This window comes from Canis lupus, chromosome 11 (genome assembly GCF_011100685.1).
Source record: "Canis lupus familiaris isolate Mischka breed German Shepherd chromosome 11, alternate assembly UU_Cfam_GSD_1.0, whole genome shotgun sequence".
Taxonomy (NCBI): Eukaryota; Metazoa; Chordata; class Mammalia; order Carnivora; family Canidae; genus Canis; species Canis lupus.
The window spans coordinates 20,244,850-20,269,077 of record NC_049232.1 but is presented as its reverse complement, the minus strand read 5'-3'; the positions used below and the strand labels follow the sequence as shown (position 1 = coordinate 20,269,077).

The 24,228-nt window shown below is 51.7% G+C and overlaps 1 protein-coding gene across 6 annotated transcripts in view; it reads left to right on the top strand.

Moving 5' to 3' along the window:
* Positions 1-24,228, top strand: part of ACSL6 (acyl-CoA synthetase long chain family member 6) — a 58,319-nt gene that overhangs the window by 9,964 nt on the left and 24,127 nt on the right. For 5 of the 6 annotated variants that reach the window (XM_038552104.1, XM_038552106.1, XM_038552101.1 and 2 more), the window contains 9 exons: positions 7,259-7,479; positions 9,637-9,751; positions 10,443-10,507; positions 10,786-10,887; positions 11,396-11,495; positions 12,048-12,226; positions 13,249-13,281; positions 14,648-14,699; positions 22,682-22,755. In XM_038552104.1, coding sequence (XP_038408032.1) covers positions 7,285-7,479; positions 9,637-9,751; positions 10,443-10,507; positions 10,786-10,887; positions 11,396-11,495; positions 12,048-12,226; positions 13,249-13,281; positions 14,648-14,699; positions 22,682-22,755 — 915 coding nt within the window. In that variant the 5' untranslated portion in view covers positions 7,259-7,284. Of the gene's footprint in view, positions 1-1,848; positions 2,015-7,258; positions 7,480-9,636; positions 9,752-10,442; positions 10,508-10,785; positions 10,888-11,395; positions 11,496-12,047; positions 12,227-13,248; positions 13,282-14,647; positions 14,700-22,681; positions 22,756-24,228 lie in introns of those variants that run through there. The other variant, XM_038552105.1, reaches the window with a different exon arrangement.

Genomic DNA, 24,228 nt, shown 5'->3' with positions numbered 1-24,228 from the left:
TGTAACCCAGCAACCTGCATCCCAGCCTCTCAGGGGATGTGCCGTGGGTCTCACCTGGCAGTTCCCCAGTTGGGGAGGCCCTAGGCCCCATGTCTGCCCCAATCATCTGTGGTTCTGTGACTAATTAAAACCCAAGAGGACGGTGGAAAGAAAACCTCTCTCTCACAGTAGAGACGAGCATGATTATCGGTGAGCATGGGGTGGATAGTGGACCAGTGGTGGGCTGCCGTGTTTGCGTGTCTACATGTCAGGGTCACACAGGGATGATGATGAGAGCTGGCCTTTTCTTGACCTAGGGACCGAGCCACACCCTTCCCGGGACAGAGTGGCTGCTGAGGCTCTGTGTCCCCGGCACCCTGTGTGGTTTTCCATCAGCCAGGATCTTGGTTGTGGCTGTTGAATTTCCTGCTCTAAAAGCTGCCCTGAGAAGCAATAAAGGAAGATTTTTGTCTTATTTTAAAACATTTCTGAAGATGCCTAGGGAAAAGTAAGGGTCCTGCCAAGAAGGAAGAGGTAGGAGCTTTGTGAGCTGGAGGTGGGTCCTTAGGCATTCGTGTATTTTAAAGCCTCCTTGGGTGGATTGGAGGAGGCTATGGCCCCGGGGCCCAGGTAAGCTCCTGCTAAATTCCAGGAGAGGGCTGCTGAGGCAGGAAGCTCTCCTCCTGGCCTGCCCCCAGGTGAGGAGCTGAGCAGGCGAGGCTACATACATCAGCCCCAGGGAAAGTATTGAAAGGCCTCTTGGGCTCCAGACTCGCCAAGCAGGTTGTGCACATGACCCCTTAAGAGGGAGTCAGAGCCCTGGACTGTGGTGTGGGACAGTCCTGCTGCTGAGGAGGTAGGTCGGATTTGGGCGGATGGTGGCCCCGGTATGGGCCAACTTGGAAGCACCAGTCGTGGGTAGGGCCTGGAGGGTGGTGAGCTGACTACTGTGGCCTGGATTTGCATTTTACTCTTCAGTAGTGGCCACCATGTTCTCACTGTGTGCTCAGCCACATGCTGGTCACAAAAATAGGAGTATGACATGGCCATATCTGATGCCCACCCCCACGCCTTATCCTCTGGAGACAGACCTTGCAGGAGTGAGGCCCTGGGAATTCCTGGGACCTCTGATCTTGGTATATCTCCCAGAGGTGCTAAGAGAGTTCAGAGCTCAGCTTTGATCCCAACAGGCCAGGATGTGGATTCTGGGTTCAAGATGGCCAGTCTCTGGTAAGCCAGGAAACAGTATCTCTAACGGCAGACATTAGGGACGGGCTGGTGTGCTAGCCTAGGGTCTTACAGGGGAGACAAGCCAATGTCTTCCACCTGCCAACCCTGATCCTTATTCTGGAGTGTCCAGAGCATCTCTAAGCAGATGTTTTATCGGGGACTGTGTCCAGTTTCCTTCCTCTCCCCAAGTAGACAGGTTGTGACCTTGTGGTGAGGAGTCAAGGGGTAGAGGCAGCCCCTGAGAGGGGGGTACAGGTGGAGTCTCCTGGGCCTCCAAATGCCTTGCTCAAGCCAGAGAGCTGGCATCCCTACCCCCACTCCCTACTACTTCCTACCACTTCCACCACTCACGCCTGCTGCAGGTCCCCAGCCCCTGCCTGAAGCTCTGGCTTCTCATCGGTGTCGCAGATGGACGTGTAAAGAGGCTTTGTCCTTAAGCAACCCATTTGGCAAACCCTGTCCTGAAATGAAGACAGGATGGGGGTGGGGGGAGGAGCAGCGAACGGAGCTCGGAGCTCCGCGGCCGGCAGAGTGGGGGTTAAGGCGGGTTGCTGGCTCTAAGCTGATCTGAGCCAGAGCTACCCCGCGTGCAGATGGAGGGGGGGCCGGCAACTCCTCATAGAGCTGTTCTGTGCTCAGGTCCTGGCCAGACCTGCTCCCACGGCCGCCAGGGAGCCTCCGCCACCTCCGCTAACGCCTCCACCGCCACCCGGCTTCTCGGAGCAGGCGGCTGTTGCCATCCGCTGTCCTCAGGGGCAGACTTGGGGCAGGGCCTTCGCCACTTTTGTGCTTTGCTCAAGATGTGGTAAGCTCTCTCCCTGAGCCCCACACGCCCTTTATAAAGGGAGGCTGGTACTGGTGGGGTCAGTTCAGCCGCCTCCCCAGTGCCAGGAGCCCTCTGGAAAGGTAGGGTGTCACTGCATGTACTTTGGCAAGTGAACTTTGAGCCCTTTTGGCTGGCAAAGAGATGGAGTAACTGCTTTAGCTAACTACCGCCTACCGAGTGTTTCACTTACTGTGTGATTGGCACCACATTCTCTGTCCATGAGCTTCTTGGAGGAGAGGCCCAGAGGGGTAAAGTGACTTGTCCAAGGTCATACGGCTCTCAAGAGTCTGAGTCAAGATTGACACCAGGTCAATGCAGCACCAGAACTCACCTTTGGGCCCTCTCCCTAGCTTCTTTGCTGGGGACCCTGGTCCCTGGGAGAGGGGGTGATTTTCTTTTTGAAGCTTATCATTGGGAGTTGAGGATGGTCTTTAATGATCTGGTGGCTTGCCTTGCACCTGCCTACCATTTCTGAACTCCTCAGAGATTTTCAGAGACTCAGAACCTCACTGCAAGAAGCCCCACCCCGCTCCAGGCTGATATACAAGGAACCTGGGTGATTTTAAACGACGGTAAGGATCTGAGGGTCGTGGAGTCTTCTGGTACCAGCAGGATGAGTTGGACATTTGTCCTAAGGTAGTACGGAGCTAGATAAGGTCTTTGTGTAGTTGCATGACATGGTCATGTCTGTGTGCCAGGAAAATAACCTTGGTATCAGCGTAAGCACCAGTTAGTGCAGAGATGCCAGTGAGGAGGCGGGTGTGGGAGATTGGACTGCACCTGGTGGTGGCTGGACCAGGCTGGGAGCTGTGGGGGTGAAGAGGAATAGTTTCTTTTGAGAGATATTTAGGAGGTGGCCCTTGCAGAGCCATCTAGCTAGGTTGTGAAGGTCTAAGGCGCTGCGGTTAGGAGGCTGGGTCAGCAGAGTGTTCTTGGAGCCAAGCTCCAGGCCTGTGCTCTGGGGCTCTACCTCCGCCACCCTGCTACCGTGGTGCCAGTGTGCTTCCCGCCAGGGTCTCTTTCCTCCCATTCTCTCCCTTCTTACGCTCTGACAGCTCTGCCTCTCATCAACTACCTTCCCTGTGTGCCCTGACTCAGTGGAAGACATAGTATGGTGGGGGAACCCCAGGCTCCTAGCCTGTACCACCAGGTGGTATTCTGAACTGTTCTGTGTGGGAGGAGAAAAAGGCAAGGGATATGCCAGAGGAGAGACTAGTTCGGCTGAGGGCGGCGTCCTCCTTCGAGGTGGATATTTACAAACACTGCAGCTCACTTGGCAACAGGGCACCACTGATCCCCTTGGGCACTGCCCACCCCCCCACCCATGTCCCATGCCACTGCAACCAGGAGAGCCTCCTGGGGCTTGGGAGGAGGCAGCTATTGGTGGCACCCCAGGGACCCCTGAGCATCACCCTAGTTCAACAGAGAGGGAGTGAAGGTCAAAGTAGGCCAAGGCCCTGGGAAATAATGAAGTGAGACCAGACTCCCAGGCCTAGGCTCTACTTTGCCCCTTGCCAAGGGTTTGGTGGCCTCGGTTGGCTCTCAGGCCCATGTCCTCAGAAGACCTGAGTTTGTAGCTCTGCCCTGCAGTGGCTCCCAGGTCTGAAGGGAACCTCGGGGTATATGCAGGCAGCCCTATGTCTGAGAAGACTGGCAAGATAGAGGCGTGATGCAGCATACTACTGATTCTTTTGGTTGCTGCCCACTAGGCAGAGGTGCAGGCCCAACCTGAGGGGAAGAATAGTCAAGCCCTTTCTGGAGAGAATGAGCCAGCCAGACAAGTGGGCTTTCTGGAGAGAAGGAGCCAGCCAGGAGAAGTTGGTGAGAGGGAGCCCACCCCTAGGATGTACATGGGGAAAAACAAGTGACAGGCCTGATGCTACATCATGGGCTCTGGTGGACAGCCCAGTGTCGGCAGGGGTGGGGTGGTGGTAGGTAGTAGGTGAGGTAGTGGTTTGGGAGGCTGCAGTCTGGGGTCTGGATTCTGCTCTCTGACTTGCTCCCAGTGTACCTGTGACTGGCAGGTACCTTCCTCAGTGGAGTCTGTGTTTCCACCTTGCAAGGGCTTCCCAGACACCAGGAATTGAGGAAGTTGAGACGGACCAGTTCTGTTCCTCCCTCTCCTGGGCACTATGATGCTTTGGTGACTTCTGAGAGCTCATGTACCTAGTAGACCAGCCTCTCAGACTTGTGGCACTGACCTTTGTACAAGATTTCCTGGGCTCGGACTTAATTTCCTGAGTGGAATTTCAGCTGGTGAAGTGCTCCCTGCTCTCTCTCTCTCTCTCTCAGCTCTAGCCTTTGTGTGATTCTTCCCTCTGCTCAGGACACTCCTTTCCTCTTTGTCTTCTGTCTCAGCATCAGTATGACTCCCTGCCAGCAGCCTGTCCTGACTCCCCATACCTGAGTCAGGTACCTTCTTCTGCTCCCCATGCTTGATCACAGCCCAGACCGCACAGCACAGCACTGCCCCCTCCTTCATGTGTCTTTTTCATGGGACTGAGGGCAGACCCTCATCTGGCTTATCCCAGGGGCCAGCCCTGGGCCAGACGAGAGCAGCGACCACGTGAGGGTTTGCCCAGTGAATGGGGTTTGGGTAGGTGGATGGATGGCTTGACCCTTCTGGGCTGTGCTCTGTGAAAAACCCAGCACTGCAGCAAAGGCTGCAAATGGCCATGCTCTGCTGCAGGGTAGCACCCAGGAGCAACTGCCAAGGGCTAGGGACTGCTGGTAGTGACGTATCTTTCCAGGGTTCTCTCTAAAATTTTTGGGACCATATAGCCGAGCTCTTGGGCTTGTCAGAGGCTTCTCAGCCCATTGACTCAGTTCAGCCCATTAGAGGAAACATCAGGAGCCCACCCCAAAGACTGATGAGTATATCTGGATTTTCTATTATGTGTATACAAAGTCATTTACCTGATAGACACGGCGGTGACTTGGTCTCCATATCTGCGGCTGAGGGAAATAAATGTCCCAAGGAAGCTAGCTGGTGGCCTGCTGGGGGTCTTCCCCAGAGTGGTTTTCATTGGTGAATTCACTGGGGTCCATAGTTGGGCCTCTTCTCTGCTGGTACCTTAATGTGATCGGTATGCCAGGAGTGATTTGTTCCTATGGGATGGCCTCAAAACTGATCTAGCTCAAGGAGGCTGCCAGTAAAACTGGGTCTCCAGCTCAGGAACTCAGTGAAAATGATCAGGCTGGCTGGGGGCTTACTTTCTCTGCTCCCCAGGGAGCACCCAGAGTCTATGGGTGGTTCATGAGTGTTACCAGGATTCAGACAGCAAGTTGTGCCACTCCCCAGGGACCACCTTTGCCTGGTGCTTAGACTTGCCTGGACTGAGCAGCCTCCCCGGTCTGACAGCACCTCTTAGCTATCTGTTTAATCGTGGCATGCCTCTGTGCCAGCCAGATACAGTATGAGTACATGGCTGAGTGATACTATCCCCACTCTAAAGATAGACAAGGGGAGGTCCAGAGAGATGGGTTATGTGCAACCTTGTGTAGTTTATAGGTAAAGGAGAAGGAATTTGAACCAATATTTGCCTGTTTTCTCTGCAATGACTTTGCACATCACTGACCTCATCTCTGGTGTGGTGCTATTACAGTTTAGTACAAATATTATTGTCAGAATTTCAGTAGATGTCTCCTCTCTCAGAGGTCAGGCAATTGCTGCTTGGTTCATCTCCTGTGGCTGTAGAGTGGCTGCTCTTGGGATTCTCACTGTTTTCCAAGAAGGGAAACCACAACCATGCTTCCAAAGGTAGAAGGCCAGTAAGGAGAGCAGCTGTAGATAGTGCAGGGCAGCTGGGAGCCTACCCAGCCCTCATCAGGCTGGCAGACCTGGAGATGTTATGTGGCGCTGGTAGCCTCAGATCCTAGTGGGCAGTGGCTCTGAGGAAGCCGTAGTGAGGATAAATCATCCAATGCCTGGTCAGTCTTGGGAGAAGTACAGACCCCTGAGCCCAGCTGGCCCTGTCTGCCCTGCTAACACTGTTTCACTTAGCGGCCATCAGGAGGACGTGGTAGCCCCTGGGACCTACTCTCTGAACCAAAGTTAGTCACTAGTGCTTCCTACAGAAATGCTTCCCCTGCCCACCCTAGGGCATCCACTCTGTCTCCTCATAGGCTCACTGTGTCCACTTGGGCTGTGGTAGGCAAGCACGGCACCCTGAGTACACACAGCACTCTGCTGAGCCCTTTCTCTCTGCACTTTGGTTCCTTTCCCTTCCCATCAGTTTAACACGTGCTCCTTATGCTGCTTCTGTTTGTTCGGGACATTAGCAGACGGGTTCACAGGGAAGACAGCTTAGGGCCCAGTTCATGATGGGGCTACCCGTGCTTTTTGGTACTTGGTCAGCGGCAGTGCGGAGCTACAGTGCACAGCGGTCAGCAATCTGGGACCAGGGAGCTGTATTTGACCTCACTCCCGTTGCTGTTGGTAACCCTGCTGTTCCCTCAGAAAGTTGGCCCCAGCATCACCTCTGGCCCTGGCAAAACTTTGGCTCCAACTTTTCTTTAAGGAGAGCCTGTGGTAGATCAGGATGTGGACCTGGGGGACCCCTGCTGTATCACTCACTGGACCCTTGCCAGATAGATCACCGCCCTCATATCATGAGGGCCAGAGGTGTCTGTCAGGATGGGTTGGGGGCTCCACTCTCCTTCCCTTCTCTGTCTCCCTCATGGTTGGAGCCTGGGGCCAGGAGCTTTGAGATGGAGTGGGGGGACCAGGCACCCCTTCACCCCACTCATTCTGGTCACTGTGCTCTTCATACTCTGGGAGCAAAGATAAGCCAAATGGTATGACTACATAGGAGAGGCAGAGCACCCTGACCCTGGGGCTCAGGAGGCTTTACGTACAGAGCTGTCAGAGCACATGCTGACCTCTGCAAGATACGGAAGCATCTGTCAGTCATGGCCTGGGGCCTGAGCCTGTGGGTCTCAGGAAAACTGGTTGGATGTCTGACTGTCAAATGTGACTCCTAAGCGCTCTGGCCTGTCACCTGGAAAGGCCCTTCTAGGAGGCCAGCTTCTGGGATATGCTGTGTTGCACCAGGAGATGGTACACCCCAACTAGCCCAGGGCCTGCCCAACAGTGTATTTGGCCAGGGCTTGGCCAAGGTCACGGTGTTGCTTGTGATCCAAGATAGATGGAACGACAGGGGAGGGACTCCTCCCTAGTCTGCCATCAGCTCTTCTCTCTCACCTGCCTCTTGTTTCCTACAGAGTTCATCCTCTCACTTCTGGAGAAAATGCAGACACAGGAGATCTTGAGGTTGCTGCGGCTGCCCGAGCTGGGTGACTTGGGCCAATTTTTCCGCAGCCTCTCAGCCACTACCCTCGTGAGTGTGGGTGCGCTGGCTGCCATCCTCGCCTACTGGTTCACTCACCGGCCAAAGGCCTTACAACCACCATGCAACCTCCTGATGCAGTCAGAGGAAGTGGAGGTGAGCAGTGTGGAAGCAGCAGGGCTGTGGGACGTAGTGGACAGAGGCATCTTGAAGGTAGAAGCCAAACTTGTAGCTGATTTGACCTCAAATGGTGCAGAGAACTCGTTTTCCCCTGGCAGCTAGCAGTAAGCACCCCACCACCACCACCACCACCACCGCCACCAGGGGCCTTGAACAGAGTCTCCTACAAGATGCTCCTCTGGCTTTCCTAGGAACTGAGCCCTGGGCAGAGCCTGACCGTGGCCTTACACCAGACCTCTAGTTTGCCAACTTCTTGGGAAGCCTTAGATCATTGGTTCCTCAGTAGAAAACCTAAGGTTCTCAGGGGGCTGCCAGGTAACTCCCCTCTTGGTCTCCCTGTGCCCACTCTGGGCTCATCCTGTGCCCAGCCTTGGTCTACAGCTGGGACTCAGAGCTGAGCCTGCCCCATGGCCCCGTCTTCCCAGAGCACATGAACTTACAGGGAGGGTAACCTAGAAGAAGAGGTGCTGTGGCCCAGCCTGGACAAGGGCATCCCAGGCTAACTCTAGAAGGACTAGTGAGATTTCTTTTTTTCTTAAGCTTATGAAATTTAAAAATTGTCTTTTTCTTAAACTTTATTCATTTTGAATATATGCATGCTTCAGAAGAATAAAAGGTCACAGACTGAAAAGCTTCTACCTTCTTCCCCTTGCCTGCAAGTTTTCTGTCCTAGAGAACCGTCCATGAGCAAATGGATATGGATAGTATCTGCCCCCCCACCCTTTTCTTCTTCTTCTTTTTTTTTTTTTTAAGATTTTATGTATTTCTTTGGGGGGGTGCAAGGCAGAGGCAAGGGGAGAGAGACTCTCGAGCATACTCCCCGCTGAGCATGGAGCCCTTTAGGAGGGCTCGATCTCACAAGATCACAACCTGAGCCCAAATCAAGAGTCAGATGCTTAACCCCCTGAGCTACCCAGGTGTCCTTGCCCTTCTTTCTAAATGCTGTCATGCTGCACACACAGTTCGGCATCCTGTTTTTTTGTTATTGATGGTGCATCTTGGCAACCATGAGCATACCAGACTTTTGCCTGGTAGGAGAGGATGCAGGTCTAGATAGGATGAGCATCTTCAGGGCACTTTTCCAGTAATGATGTGTGCAAAGGTGGGGGTATGTAAAATTGTACCTGGTGGCTTTGGGAAATGGTGATTCACATGGGGTGTCTAGATGGCAGAAGGGATACCCATGGGCTAGCAGAGTGGTTTCCAGAATGGCCTTTGGTGACCAGCAGCCCTGAAGGGCTGGCCATGCCTTTTACCAGTTATATGGTCCTTGGCAGTTTCTTAACTCTCTGAGCCTCAGTTGTTCTCAACTGCCAGGTGGGTAATAAAAAGAGCACCCATTTCCTAAGGTTGTGGTAGGGATTTGGTAAGATGACACAGAGAAAGTACTAGACTGTTTTGGTAAACTTATAATTATAACTCACTTGAAGAGGCTAATAAAGACAAAGGTCCATGGGCCAGGACCCTGGAGAAGGGCAGCATGGATTTATTTTGGGTTTTTAGTAGTATAGAGACACAGTGCCAATTTGTGCTATGGAAGGATCAAGTGGCATGGGCAAGAGCGTGCCTAGACAGGTATCTTCAGCCAGTACACACACTAATTCATGCTATTATGTGAATGATGGTTGGCACCCAAATGATTCTTAACCTAGGGGCACAGCAGCAGCAGCAAATGAGATGAAAGCCACCTTGGCAGGCTGATCCTGATGCCAGAGGGTAGCCTGACTGTAGCCAACACTCCCCATTCCATTGAATGAGTGAACCAGAGGTGCATATGAACAGTAACTAAAATTCTGTACATTTTGTGTGTGCTAACCTGGTGTTGAGGTACTGTGTGCCTATATGGGAGATCAGTGTACTGGGCTGTGTGTGTGAGCCAACTGTGTTTGAGTGTGGGTGCATACAGGCCTAGTGTAGACAAGCTGGCTGTATGTGAACATGTGTAGAGGTTGTGTGTGTACAGTCCAGGTGTTATGTATAGGCTGTGTATGAATGCATATAGAGCATGTCACAGCCCCAGCCATGTGGCCCTGGTGTGCATCCAAGCTATGTGCAGCCTGATGCATCCTGGTGCCCTCTCCTGATGCCTCTGCCTGCCTCAGCCAGCTTCCCTGGCCTGTGCTTGGCTCGTAGGACAGTGGTGGGGCCCGGCGATCTGTGATCGGGGATGGCCCTCAATTGCTCACCCACTACTATGATGATGCCAGAACCATGTACCAGGTGTTCCGCCGTGGGCTTAGCATCTCAGGTGAGAGGGACTGTGGGGATGTGGAGGCACTGTGGCAGGGAGTGATCGGGTGCAAAGGTAGTGGTGGGCAAACAAGGTACCAGGGGCCTGGGAGGTGAGTGGTGCCCAGGATCAGAGGAGAAAAGCCACTCTTGGCCCTTCTCTCACCCCATCAGATAAATAGCTGCATTATGTGGCCAAAGGGCTGACCTCAGCTTTGTTCTAGAACTTCAGACTGCCTGACCTTAAGCTGTCTCTCAGCCCATACTTTATATCTCCTGTGGGTAGCCCCTGATAAACCTCAAACTGTCAGGCCACTGGTTGGCATGATTCAGAACCTGAGCCTCTAAGATGTCTGGGTGAGACAGTGTATGGGGCAAAAGAAAATGGTTCCAGAGAGACAATTTTCTGCTTCTGCCTCATGGCCAGGTCTCTGTGTCCTCTTGGGGCTGCATCACACAGGTCATGGTGGGAACTGGTAATGTGTCATCCCACATTTCTGGGCCTCCCTAATTCCTGAGTATGTGTCATGCTTGTGTACTTTAGGCCTTCTTGGGCTTCTGCAGGTTACACAGGCAGCTAAGGGGCAGTTCACTTGACTCATGGGCTACCTGACAGCATGGGATGTCCATTCAGGAGTCTGATGAGCAGGTGCAGGTGACACCCCACCCTACCATCTTCCCTGGTACAAGGCCTGCTTATCTCTCTGCAGGGAATGGACCCTGTCTTGGCTTCAGGAAGCCCAAACAACCTTATCAGTGGCTGTCCTATCAGGAGGTGAGTGATGGAGGACAGGCCCCACCCTGTTGACTCATGTAGATCTGGCCCTTGGGGGCTTGTGGGTACAAGCCCCCAAGGGCCCCCTGAGGTCTCAGAGGGTCATTTTTTCTTTGCCTGGCCTCTTTGCCAGACTCCCGGCAGCAACCTCATAGGGCTTCCAGCAGACCTGGGCAGAGACTTGGGGAGGTCTCAGACCTGTAGGAATCCACACCTGGGGATCTCCCTCCCCTGACAAAAGTCCTTGCTTTCTATCACTTCCTCATGTCTGTGTGCAGGTGGCCGACAGGGCTGAATTTCTAGGGTCTGGACTTCTCCAACACAATTGTAAACCGTGTACGGATCAGTTTATTGGCGTTTTTGCACAAAATCGGCCAGAGGTAAGCATCTGCCTTAAAGTTTTGGAGGTATCAATGGAGTAGGGGGATTGAATATCATAAAACAGCCCTGCTCCCACTGTTTGTAGGGCCTGGGATAAGAGGAAAAATGGATCTAGTTAGTCCATGCCACCCCTCATTCGCTTGGCTTTGCCCCTAATCAGGAGTGGAAATCCCAGCCAAGCTCCATCCATACCACCCAGTCCCACAAAAAGCTGTGTTCTGAGCCATGGGGGAAGAATGACCCAGGGCAGAAGGCCATGCAAGCCTATTATATACACTTGGGCTGTTTGGAGTCCTAGAATTCCTTGGGGATATGCATGATCCAAAGGTTGTGGGTAAGCAGGCACAACTAGTTAGCCTCATGGATTCCTTGCCACACAGAGAGGGCCAGAACAGAACCTTCTCAGTAGGACCCAGAACAAGTTCCCTGGTTCCCTGGGCATAAGGGCAGTATAGCCCTCCTATCTGCTCTGTGCTCTCCCAACCCCAGACCTGTGTGTCTCCACAGTGGATCATTGCAGAGCTTGCCTGCTACACGTATTCTATGGTGGTGGTCCCACTCTATGACACCCTGGGCCCTGGTGCTATCCGCTACATCATCAGCACAGGTGAGCCACCACTGCCCCCTCTTGCCACTGGCAGCCAGCCCCTAGAATCCCCTCCCCTCCCCCCATCAGGTTATACTAATTGTCTGACACTAGTAAGTACTTCACTTCCATCCTCAAAGAACGTTCTCCACTTTGGCCCTTGAGGTAGCTTTCCCTGGTTGGACTTCCCAGAAAGACACCTTACACAGGGCCTGGCTACTATGAAGGGGCTACCAGTCCCCACATGGGCTTCCAAGTCTCTGAGGCTTAGTATAGCTGGGGGCAGTTGCCTGAGGTGGGGGTGCAGCAAATATCTCAAGCAGATCTGAGATTACGGAGCCTGATCCTGGAGCAAAGGAATGCTTGGAATCTGCTCTAGGAAATTCCCTGGTCTTTTGCCCTTGGTTTCTCCCAAGTTCCCTGCTCTTTCCTCTCTGTACAGCACTCCATATGGCCCACATGGCCTCTCTTATGCATTTTTATACACAAGATTTGGCACACACAGTCCATAGTTCTGCTGCCTGGCACATGTACCCACAGTCACAGCCTGACTTTCCCTGATGGTCCCTTCAGCTGACATCAGCACCGTGGTGGTGGATAAACCTCAGAAGGCCGTGCTTCTGCTAGAACATGTGGAGAGGAAGGAGACTCCGGGGCTCAAGCTCATCATCATCATGGAACCGTTCGAGGAGGCTCTGAAAGAAAGAGGGCAGGAGTGCGGGGTGATCATTAAGTCCATGCAAGCTGTGGAGGTGAGGATCTGCTCCTGGGCTATTTACTGGGCCACAGCTACTTGGGCCAATGAGCCAGAGCTGCTGGTTATCTGCCCCTCTCATGCCCTGGGGTGGATGTCTTAGGCCATCAGAGTTCTTCAGGGTCAAAACAGAGCAAGCTTCACAAGGGCTGGCAGAGGGTGGTAGAGTTGGTGCTCATAGGCATCCTCTCAGCCACAGGCTCAGTTTGTTGGCCCAGCTAATGACACAGCTCCAACACGTGGGTGATGGTACCAGCCTGCCCCAGAGTTATGTCGTGTCTGGGGCTTCCTTTTTTCCATCTAACCATCAGCCTGTCTGAACCTGAGGACTATAGAGATGAGGTCCCAGAGTCTTTGAGAGGTTCTTCCAATGTGTCTGAGACTCCCAGCGGCCAGCAGAACCAGTTTTTCTGTGTGTGACCTCTCTGGAGGTGTGGGTTTGATGGCAGCTTGCCTGCTGGAGTGACACAGGCCATCCTGGCCTCCCAGAACTCACACTCTGCTCAGTAGCAGTTGACCCCAACCATACCTTACTGGATGTAGGCCCCTGGGCTCTCCATTTGTCCTCCTACATGCCTGTACATTTCTAACTATGCTTGTAATGCCTGTATACTTGTACCCTTTCATGGCTTTTGGGGCCTCATATACAGTGGCAACTCCCATCTGCCCCTCTAGCCCTGACCATTTATCTAGAAGTCCAGGTCACCCAGCCACTCTGTCCAGGTGGGCACCTCAAGCTGTCTCCCCAACTATGCATGTGCACAGTGCCTAGGCTTGCCCTGGGCCTTGAGCACCTTGGCTGTAATGTGCAGGATGGCCTAGGCCTGGATGTGTATTTGAGGAGACCACTCAGGTGGTTTCTCCACATGGGCTATGTCTGAATAGGGAATCCTGAACTCTAGGCTGGGTACAAGGGCAGGGCATAGTATGCTGAGTTTATTTTGATTTTTTTTAGGTTTTTTGCTTGTGTTGATTGATAAGAGCTTTTGAGCATTTAAAAATAGGATTTTTCTCTTCCAGGAATGTGGCCAACAGAATCATCATGCTCCTGTGGTAAGCTCATCTGCCAGTGGGTCTTTCTTGAGCAAGATGCTGAGCAGGGCTTATCCTCATAGACTCCCTGCCAGGGGCTTGATAGGAGGTCAGAGCAGCCCCCTTGTGTTAATAAGCAGCCACTGTGAGCAGCTTGGGAAATGTACCAGGACTTCTGCGGGGGGGGGGGGGGGGGGGGGGGGGGGGGGGGGGGGGGCAGGGGGGAGGTATGGGGAGTGGTCTAGAAAGGGGCCTGCAACAAGAGTCTGACATTTAGGAGTGAGAAAAAAGGGAGCCAATCCTGGCCAGTCTAGGTTCTCTAGGAAGGCTTCTTTGGGAAGGCTTCTTTTTTTCTCTGAAGGTAGTGAACTCTGTCAGGATGGGGTGAGCAGAAGCAGCAACACAACCAGAAATGAACTCTGGGGCTGAGTGGCCTTTTGATGTCTGCTGTCTTTGTTCATCTCTGCTCTGTGAATTTTTCTGTGTGTCACCCCAAAGTGATACTGCCTGGGCTTAAGTCACCAGTGACAGTCACTGGCCCTGGGAGGGCCCTGTGGGGGTTTTAAGCTTGCTTACAAGGCTTCTCGCCTCCAGCTCAGTTCTTCCCACTCTTCTTACCTGTCCCTGAGCTTTGTCCTACGTAGGCCGGCCCTTCACGGGTAGCCCTGGAATGTACCCACCTCCTCCATACAAGGCCTTAGAGCACTATTCTCCGACTCCTTGGCATGCTCTTGCTTCTTTGACCTCTGCCAATGGCCAGGCTAGTTCCTCTCCCAGAGCCCACCCTCCATTTATCTGGAGAGATCTGGCCTGTCCCTCATTCTCAGCTCATGTTACCTCCTCTGCATATAAGCAGACACGATAGGTTCCTCCCAGTGACCCCAGGACTGTGTGCCCAGTGCCAGGGGCAAGGGCCTGACGCAGAGCAGTCTTGGTGACACAGTGGGAAGCTCAGTTCCTGGGCCATGTGTTCTCCTCCCAAGCCTAACCCCAGACATTTGGAAGAAAGTGGGAAGGAAGGGTGGAACCAGATCACATCCACTAGAAAGGTGTGGTCTCTTTTAGAGGCCTGAATGTGGCCACTACAGCCTGATCCCATCTAGAATTCAGCTCAGATTCAAGTTGAGGAAGCAGCAGAACCAGGTAAGAGGTTAGTGGGACAGATGGATGTCCAGGCGTCCAGTAGGTCTCTTCAGCCTCTTTCCCCCTTTCCTGGGGACTTGCCAGCCCGCCTCTCTGACTGCAGCACACAGGGGTGTGCACATGTACCCAGACAGACCCCCATACCTACACATGGCCAGTGGGGCTAGTAGAGGGGCCCAGGGCTCTTGGGCCCTGGCTGGCCATACTGGGTCTATTTAACGCACACTTCTTCTCAACTCTGCAGCCCCCGAAGCCCAGCGACCTCTCCATTGTGTGTTTTACAAGCGGCACAACAGGTGAGCACAGGCACCCAGATCATCAGCCAGGGCCACCTACAGCCTTTTCCCCACAGCCTTGGTGGGGCAGATGCAGGGGTCTCTGGTGCACTCCATGGCCTGGGCTGAGCCTTGTCCTGTGCTTGGCTACAGATGACGGGCCCCTCCTGCTGCCCCCAGTGCTCGGCAGGAGGCAGTACAGGTGGCTGGACATGGATGGACAGTGTGGACCGGGAGGTACAAGGTGGGGATGCCATCCCCCGGCGCTGGAGCCACAGAAGAGCTGGGTAGCTGAGTTCCATCACTCCCCTCTGTGAGGCAGCTCTCACCCCTCCACTTCCTGCCTCTGCCTGGCCTTTGTGTCAGGGACTAGGGAACAAGTGTGGGATTTGGTGTCCGAGAGCCTCAAAGTCCCACTTCCACCACTGGCTGGGCAGCTACAAGCCAGTCATTTAACCTCGTTGCCACCCACTCTGCCCAGCTCCTCGCCTTGTAATGAGGGTGGTTAAAAGTGCTGAATAGGAGAGGGGATGGCGTGTGAAAAGGTGGTGCCAAAGCTCTGCAGCATGGGGCTGGTTTGCCATGGACATGGCTGTCAGGACAGGGATAAGCAGAAATAACACCACCCCGTGCCTGGTGCTGACAGAGAGTATACATAGTGATGTTTGCAGGGACAGCCAAGGCAGGCTGCCTGGGGCAGGCTGGGGGGCAAGAAGCACACGAGGAACACAGTCAGGGCCATGGCACTTCACAGCCTGCAGTGCCCTGCTCACCCAGTCACTGAGCTGCTAGGGCCTCAGCACCACCTGTGAGGCATGCAGATGTGGGGGCTGGTCCTGTGTGGATGCCACTAGTAGGTGATGGTAGGGGACTTGTGCCCTAGTCCCACAATGCCCAGCCCAGTGCTCTTCCCATGCTAATGCTCCATCTCATCTGCTGACTTGGAAAGTTGCTTGTCTTTTCCCTAAATGGTCAAGGAATTTTCAGCCTTCTTTTTCCAGACTGAGGACTGGCCTGCCTTGATGTTAGCTCTTGGTGGGGCTTACAGCAAACCAGGGCTTCCCATGCTTCCCGCAGACTTAGCCTCTTAGTCATTTGGCAGATCCTGACCAGCCCCACAAGCAGGACTCTCCATGAGGACGGATCATGATAAACATGACCTTATTGGATCAAGATGGATTTTTACCATTAACTAAGTGGGTTTGAGGGTTTCCCCCCACATTGCTAATTTTTGTCAGAAAATAAATAGCATAGCTCTTGCTCCCCAGGAGCTGACATCTAAATTCAAACTGGAATTCAGAAATGCCCTTCAGGTTTACATTGTTTTTTGTCATGAGTTTCATGATGTAAAACTTTGGTGACCTGTCTCTCCAAGGCTGGGGAACAGGTTACTACTGTGGCCTTTAGCTTTGGACCTGTGCCCTTGGAGCACTCCCCTAGGCTTTTAACGAGTCACTTGATGTTGCCCCCATATCTGGAAAAGAACTTCACAGTGCAGAAATGTGCTGTCACCCAGCTGGAGAGGGCAGGCCTCATGTCTAGTGCTTTTCCAGACCATGAAATCACAATTGGAAGCTAAGCCATCCTGCCCAGGCTCTGTGTGGTGGAAGTTGTGGGACGTACAGAACCTGACCAATGAGTGGTGATTTAGTGCCCAAGCTTTCCGTTCTAGAGGTGTTGCTGGTGCCAGGGCAGAACTGGAGGATGTAGTGTACCTCTTATCACCCTGCCCGGCTGTACTTGGATTTCCCTTGCATTAGCCTGAGCTGTGCTTCTGGTAGCCATCCTGTTGTCAAGCACATCAGCCCTACATGTCCTTGGCATCACAGCCTGCATACAGCTTCCTTTCCATACTGAGTGTCCTGGCTCCCAGCTTCATCAAGAGCCATACTGTTCTTTCAGTGAGGAAAGATGGAAAATATGATCTAAACCTGATATTTGGTTCAGGATTCTGGTGGAATCATTCTGGGAAGATTTTTTTGTTGGTATGTGATGGAAACATCTGTGGAAATTCCTAGAATAAGCCAGTGCTTTGGAGCCTATAGTCAGGCCAACAAGGTCCTGGAGGAGGTGAGAGCTTGGGGTTTGTCTATACTCAGGGATGGCTACTGGATGGTTATGTGATTCGTTATTCCAAATTCATAAAATGACTTTGAGCTGGACTGGAGTCTGACACCCCCTCCTCCCAAAAAAGACAACTTGTGGGTATAACATAGTCCAGTTAAGGAAATCTTAACTGGCCTCAGGAATGATAATTAAGACCTGTCCTATGAGTATATGTACTCTGTCTTCCCAGAGAAGAAAATACAGTGGTCTCAATCTATGTTTTTAGCATTCTTTTTCTAATTTATATAGATTGACTCATTCAGCTTATTTATGGAGCATCCACTATGCATCAGACCTAGTGCTGGGGGCTGAGGTCACAGGGATGGATAAGCCAGAGCCCTGTTTTCTTGAGCTCACAGCTCACATCACCAAGCAGTTCAGTAAAATTTGGTCACTGTCTCGAGGGTCTGCATCCCAGGGTGCATGGAGCACTGGGCCACCAAGAGGTCAGAAGAGCAAAACAGAAAGGATTCTCAGAGGAAGTCCATCTGAGCAGAGTCTTGAAAGAGTGGTAGCTGGAGGAGAATAGAAGGAAGGGCACTCTCAGGGGGAACAGCATATGCAGAGGATTGGCTACAAGAAAGAAAATGTTGCTTTGAGAGAGAGCTGACTGAGGGACTGGTAGTCTGGGGACAGGATCTGGAAACACTGGCAGGGGAGGAGTGATAGGGGCAGGAGTTTCACATTGAGACAGCTGGAGATGCTAGAGCAGAATAGAATCTGTCAGCATTGTCCAGTGGCTAAGCTGTTGCCCATAGGATGTTGCTGGTGCTCTTGGCAAAGGCTAATCATAGAGTGGAGGCTGGATGCAGAGGCTGATGCAGTGGAATGAGCAGTGAATGGGAGGTGAGGTTGTGATTTCAACAGGTGTGGACAATTCCTTCAGTTTGGTGGCCATGTCACCAAAAGATATGCTGACACTCACTTGGGCACTTTATTATATGTATGTTAGGCTGTAAGAGACAGTTTAAGTAAAAAAAAACAGATTAGCTCCGAAGAAACAATAGAGCAAGAGTGGAGCTGACAGAGGCTTGGAGGGGATGAGGCTCATGTTATTTTCCTGGAAACCCCTGAAAGTGTTCTGTGGCATCGAGAAAAAGCCACTGGAGACAGAGGAAAGGGAGGTGCTGTTCAGTGGAGCCGAGCCCCCAAAGCTTTGGTTTATTTATTTTTTAAGATTTTATTTATTTATTCATGAGAGACACAGAGTGAGAGGCAGAGACACAGGTAGAGGGAGAAACAGACTCCCTGCAAGGAGCCTGATGTGGGACTCGATCCCAGGACCCCGTGTCACGACCTGAGCCGAAGGCAGACGCTCAACCTCTGAGCCACCCAGGTGTCCTACAAAGCTTTGGTTTAGATTAGAGGAGAGAGGAGGCTTCCAGGTACCACTAGGAAAAAGACGTGTCCTGTCTGGAGAAGAAGGGGAGGAAGTATAGGGGGAGGCGTCTCGTCTCTGCTGATTGGGGACACCCATCAAAACTCAGCCATCTGCAGTCCATTAGCTGAGTATGTAGATACCCATCAGCCTTATGTCTGTGGCTGCTCAGAGGTGGGATCTTGGGAAAATGTTCTCCTTGACGTGTTCGCTTTACACCATTCAGTTCAGGACTTATACGACCATATGCATCATACTGACAAAATCTCAGTATTCCTGCTGTGCAGCTTTAGGAGAATTTCTTGACCTCTCTTAAGCCCCCACTTCCTTGGATATTAGATGAAGCTAGCTGATACCTGTAGCATGGGCTATTTTAAGAAATAACTGAGCTGCCATGCATGAGATGCCCACCTAGCACAGTGCCCACATTCGTGGGTGTTCAGTAACTGGCTGCTATTAGAGATATTATTTGTATTCCTACCAGCTCTCAAGTCTGATTGTTTAAAAAAAATTTTTTTTAATGGTGGATATGGGGTTGATGAAAGTAAGACTCAATCCTAAAAGAAGATTTGGGACCCTCTAGCAGGGAGATGAATACTCTGCCTTAGAAAGCTCCCAGAGCATTTCTGTCACTGGCGTCTTTTGTAACCCATCTTTGTGTGAAAGTGGAAACAAGCAGCCAGAGGAACCTCCAGCCAGAGGGCCCGGCACTGCTCCCAGCTCCACTCCCACCCACCCCTGTAGGAGAAACCTTGAGCTTAGCTTCACTCCCATTAACTATTCTCACTTGGAGCCAGTGTCCATCCAGTGTAGACCTTCAGCCAGTGAAATGCCTTTCTGCACATCAGCCACGGATGGCCAGCCCAGGAATGTTGGCTAAAGCCCAAATGACAGTTGCAGAACCTGAAACGAAGAGGTTTTTATCCTTTCAGCAGCTGGAGGGAGGACAAATGGGAGGATGGCCAGCCTATGAGTAGAAGGTAGTAGGCCTCATGCTGCTGAGATGTCGGGGCCCAGGCAGCTGCACCTCCAGCCCATGTTGCACCAGAAGAGGAGAAAGCCAGAGCAAACATTGGTTCTTTAACTTTGCCATGGGTCTAGTGAGAAATGCTTACCTGTTCCTCCATATGAGGAGCTTGGAAATTTTTCCATATCACATTTAAAAGAAATACTGCTAGAAGCTTGCACTTGTCCTGGAATCAGAGAAGCAAGCAGAACTTTCCAAAGGCTTACTTACCCCCCACCTCAGACCTTGCATCTTCTCCCAGGATTTGTTGTCCACATGTGCTTCTCCTTCATCCTTTGGGACTGCATCAAGGGCTGACTTGAGGAAATCATTTGAACATTTCTGGGAACATTTTAAAATTCTGTAACTCATTGGAAGTTTATAAAACCTCACTCATACATGTAAGAAAGCTGGAGGAGGACAAAAAACAGCAGAGCGAGAAGGGACAGGCAGACTGCCTGGCCTGCAGCCAGCCCTAGCTGGGGACACAGCAAAGTGGACCAACTTGCACTTTCGACCTACACCTGCAGTTCTGAGTTCAGGCTGTCTGTGACTTATGACCCCCGTGAAACTTACCTGGTGGTGACCAGAAAAGGCGTGAGGTGCCTGTGTTTTCATCCTGGGGGCAGAAAAAGAGCTACTACCCCCCCTACTGAGCAACTTTAAAGGCACAGATGGAGCTAAAGGTTTGTTTCTAAAAGGTGTAAACTTTTCTCATCATTTTGGAGAGGAAAAAGATTTGTCCAAGCAGACCTGAGTGACTGCTACCCTTATATGTGTTGTGGACTGAACTGAATGGAGGCTTCAGACAATTTTCATTAATGAAGACAACTTTCTCTTGAGGTTCTCAGCCATCCACTCTGAGGTTGTATTAGACATGAGCAAGTCAGCCAGCTTAGCAGATCTAAAGCTCTATAGCATTGGATCATATTTTGTGGGAGCTCTGATTTCATACCTAGCATTTTGGAGGTATTCCTTAGAAGTTTCCAGAACTTGAGAATCCAGAGGTAAGGATCTCCAGGTGATACTCTAAGGATAGTTCATGAGCCCAGAGACTCTGTGGGACTTATACACGAGGGATCGTTCAGGGACACTTCTTAATATGGGCTTGGGTTTGAGGAAGGATGCTGGGATGAAAGGATGACCAGCAGAGGTGCAATGGGTCTTCTTCATTAAAAGAAGAAGGATATTTTAACAGCTACCTATTCAAACCCTGTAACCCTCTGTGTCCCCAAAATCCTCCGTGCAGTCTGCAGTATGGCTGTGTGTGCCAGAGCACTCGTTAAAACCCCCGCCCATTACATACCTGGGTCAGACTGAGATGGGCCCGTCCTGATGCCCCTGCATCTGACAGAATTTTTCTGCCCCGAATGAAAACAGGCACCTCACTTACCTTTTCTGATCACTGCCAGGTCAATTCCCCCTCTAGGGGTGGAGCGGGCTGTGTGTGTGTGTGGGGGGGGGGGGGGGCGTCCCTAAGTCACAGACAGCCTGATCTCAGAACTGCAGGTCCAAAGCACAAGTGGGTCCACTTCGCTGCCATTTCTTGGGCCCCAGCTAGGGCTGGCTGCAGGCGGGGCGGGGTGGGGCAGGCTGCCTGTCCCCTCTCCCTCTGCTGTTTCTCCTCCTCCAGCTCTGAGGCTTTTGGTTCACTCCCACCAGGTGGAAGTGGGGAGGGAGAAAAAGGAAGTGGGAAAGATGAAACCGAGAGATGGCCACTTACAGGAGTTCTCTTGATTATCTGCTCCCTCCTCCCCTTCAGCTTCTGCCTGTGGTGTTCCCAGCTGCTTCCCCGAGTCAGGGGGACACTGACCTGTGGACAAGACGCCTTTTTTTTTCCTGTTAAATTTTATTTAAATTCAGTTTGCCAACACAAAGTACAGCACCCAATGCTCATCTCATTGTGTGCCTTCCTTAATGCCCATCACTCAGTTACCCCATCCCTCCAACCCACTCCCCTTCTGCAACCCTTTGTTTCCCAGAGTTAGGAATCTAATGGTTTTCTTTCTTTTAATCCACCATTCCCACCACCACCCTCTCAGATTGATATTCCCTCTGCACACTCCATATCCAGTCCCTGGGATTTATTATTTATTTGTAGGTACAGTTTTCACATTTCTCACTGGTACCCTCAGCTGCAGGAAACAGATCAAACTTTGAGTTAGCTTGGGTTTTGGGCCCCGAAAGAAGATCCCTCATTCCTCCCCACTTTGACAGGGTCTAGAACTGTGTAGCTCTTTCTGAAGAAATTCTTCTCACAAATCCACTTCTTCCCATCTCTCCTCCTCTTCCTATCCCCCTCCCCTCCCTTCCCCCCCCTTCCTCAACTCCTCCCTCTCCTCCTCTTCCTCCTTCTCCCTCTTCTTCTTTTCCTCCTTCTTTTCCCTCTCCTCCTCCTCCTCCTTCTTCATTGAACTAAAATTCACCTGGCATAAAATTAAACATTTTAAAGTGAACAATGTGGTAGCATGTACTACAATACTCTCTTTATCTCTGTTCACTTAGACCTTTTATCACCTCTTTCTGGGTAAGGATTGCAAAGTTAACATATTAGTGTATTTAATATATACCGGGTAAATTCTGCTCATGGCCTGGCCCCTCACGTTTGGAGTTTCACAAATGTTTTATCTGCTGTCTTAGTCGAATCTTCTAATTTAACATCTTTTGCACATGGATTATATCCTTAGACCTTCTGAAAGCCAATGAGGTAGGCATTGTCCTTATTTTACAGGTAAGTGAACAGAGAGGACAGATGGCTTCCCTGTGCTATGCTGGCAGTGACAGGCAAGGCCAGGAGTTGAAGCCAGTTAGTTGTGTCCAGCACATGTTGTGTCCACCCTGACATGAAATGGTGACTAGCTGACCTCCCTCCCAACCCACTGTGTCCTGGGTCCCCATCTAGCTTCTGTCTTCTGAGTCATTCTAGCAGACTTGGGGTTACTACAAGCAGTAGTGAAAGGTCTTATCAAGACAAAGTGAGAATATCCGTGTCCTGTCTTTGCCGATGAGCTGGCAGGAGGGGCTGCCCCTGTGCTCTGCTCCTCTAGCCTGGCCTGAGCCTAGGGCCTTTCCTGGTGCTGCGTGCAGCAAGGAAGTCCTCTGCCAGCACAGCACAGATGGCTGCTGGATTCTGGGGACTAGACCCACTCAGCCCAGAAAGCAGCACAGGGTACTCAGTATCTGAGGAGACTAGAGCCTGTGCTTCCCCAAGAGGCAGAAGAGGGGAAGGCACAGGCCACAAGTAGCCAGCCTGTCAAGCCTTGGGACAGCCTGGCTGTGTGACTGTCACCTGTCTTCTGGTCCTAAGCTGCTGGGACCTCAAGGTGGGCTTTGAGGGTCTATAGGATGAACGTCTCTGACACAGCATTCATTGTCTAAGACTCTAAAGTGGCTGCAGAGGAAGGCCAGAGGCTTGGATGGGCAGTACAGAGTGGGACTGTCAACTTGGACAGTCTTCTCAAGGAGTGGCCCTTGAGCTTCCAACTAATTTGCCTTTTTGTTTTCTCTTTTCAGGGAACCCAAAAGGTGCGATGCTTACCCATGGGAACGTGGTGGCTGATTTCTCAGGCTTTCTGAAAGTGACAGAGGTGAATAAAGTAGACTCACTAAAGCAGGTGTCTCTTGAGGATACTCTCAAGCCTCAGAGGCTTTTTATTTGTTTTCTTTTTATCCCCCCTCCCCAATGTAATCTGAGCTGCCTTTCCCAGGCAGGAGTTTCTGTTGTCATTAGAGCAACACTTTAACCCCCCCCAAACTCTGAAATGATCCATACCTCATAAATAGCCAATTTGAGTTTTAAGAGTGCTAAGATCCCAGAAAGAGAAACATGTGAACCTATTTTTCATTTTTAACTGCAAAAAAGTGAGCTTTCTGTGGTTTTATGTATACCTTTATTTAGAAAGTGATCCTTAATAACTTGTTTTTCAAATAGGCCAGGCTTTAATTCAGTCATTTTGTGTTTAAGGACTACTAGAGTCTGAGAAACAACGGCAACTGCTAATTTGTAAGACTGTACTTTAAAAGGTAAATCTAAAGTAAAAACAAACAAACAAAAAACCCTTAATATCTTGGCTTGACAAAAGCATGTTAGCATTTTATAACTGGCTAAGAAGGAAGGACATTTTTCCTCAAGTGGTGAGTATCCATAAGTCCTGCAAGTTTCCTTCAGGAGAACGGAATGTTCCTTTTCATGTAAGTTAGGCTTTTTCTCCACTGTGGAGAAAGATCATCCTCCACATTCATGCCTGATGGCATTATGGAGTATATGCCCCCGAGTACTGGTAGATTCTGGTAAAAGACTCTGAGAGACTGTTGTGGCTGAACCTAGTCAGGAGCCATAAGCCAGCTTCCTGGGGCTTGTCCAGGCTCGTTCAAAAGCCAGCCCAGGAGGACGAAGGCTCTGTGAAGGGGTCAGGGGCAGGGAAGTCCCATAATGCAGAGCCCCTGAGTGCTGGCCTTGTGCACATCCCCCTGGCCAGAGCAGCCTCTGTCCCTGAGGTCAGTCCCTTCTGTGTATAGTGGGCTGGGGGGCACAGCAGGCCTTCCTCTGAGCCTCCCCCACAGGCCCTGTCCCCAGGCCATGGCTTGTGAGGCCTGGCTCTGCCATCTGTTTGTCTGGGACTCATACCCCAGCCACAACTGGTGTAGACCTAGGGTTCCCTGGGTCCCTTTTCTGGAACAAGGACCAGAAAGTGCCAACGAGCCGAGACCCTCAAACTCCCTGCCCAGGTGGCCCAGGAAGATGGCGAAGTGGGGCCTGGCCCCCCGAGGAGACTTCCCTGCGGAGCTGGGCTCTGCTGGTTTATGTGTGCTTCACTGGGCTTTTTGCTTCTGCAGATAACCTAGACCTACTGGCTGCGCCCTAACACTCCGCCTCCTACGCTGCCCTGTCTCTCTCTCCCTCTTTTCTTCCTGCGTCTTTCATATACCTCTCCCTCTCCCTCTCCCTCTCTCTCTCTCTCACACACACACTTTTTCTCTCTCTTTCATCTCGCCCCTCTCTCTGCCCCCTTCCCTCCACCCCCCTTGCCCCCCTCCCCCTCTTCCTATTTGCCCCTCCA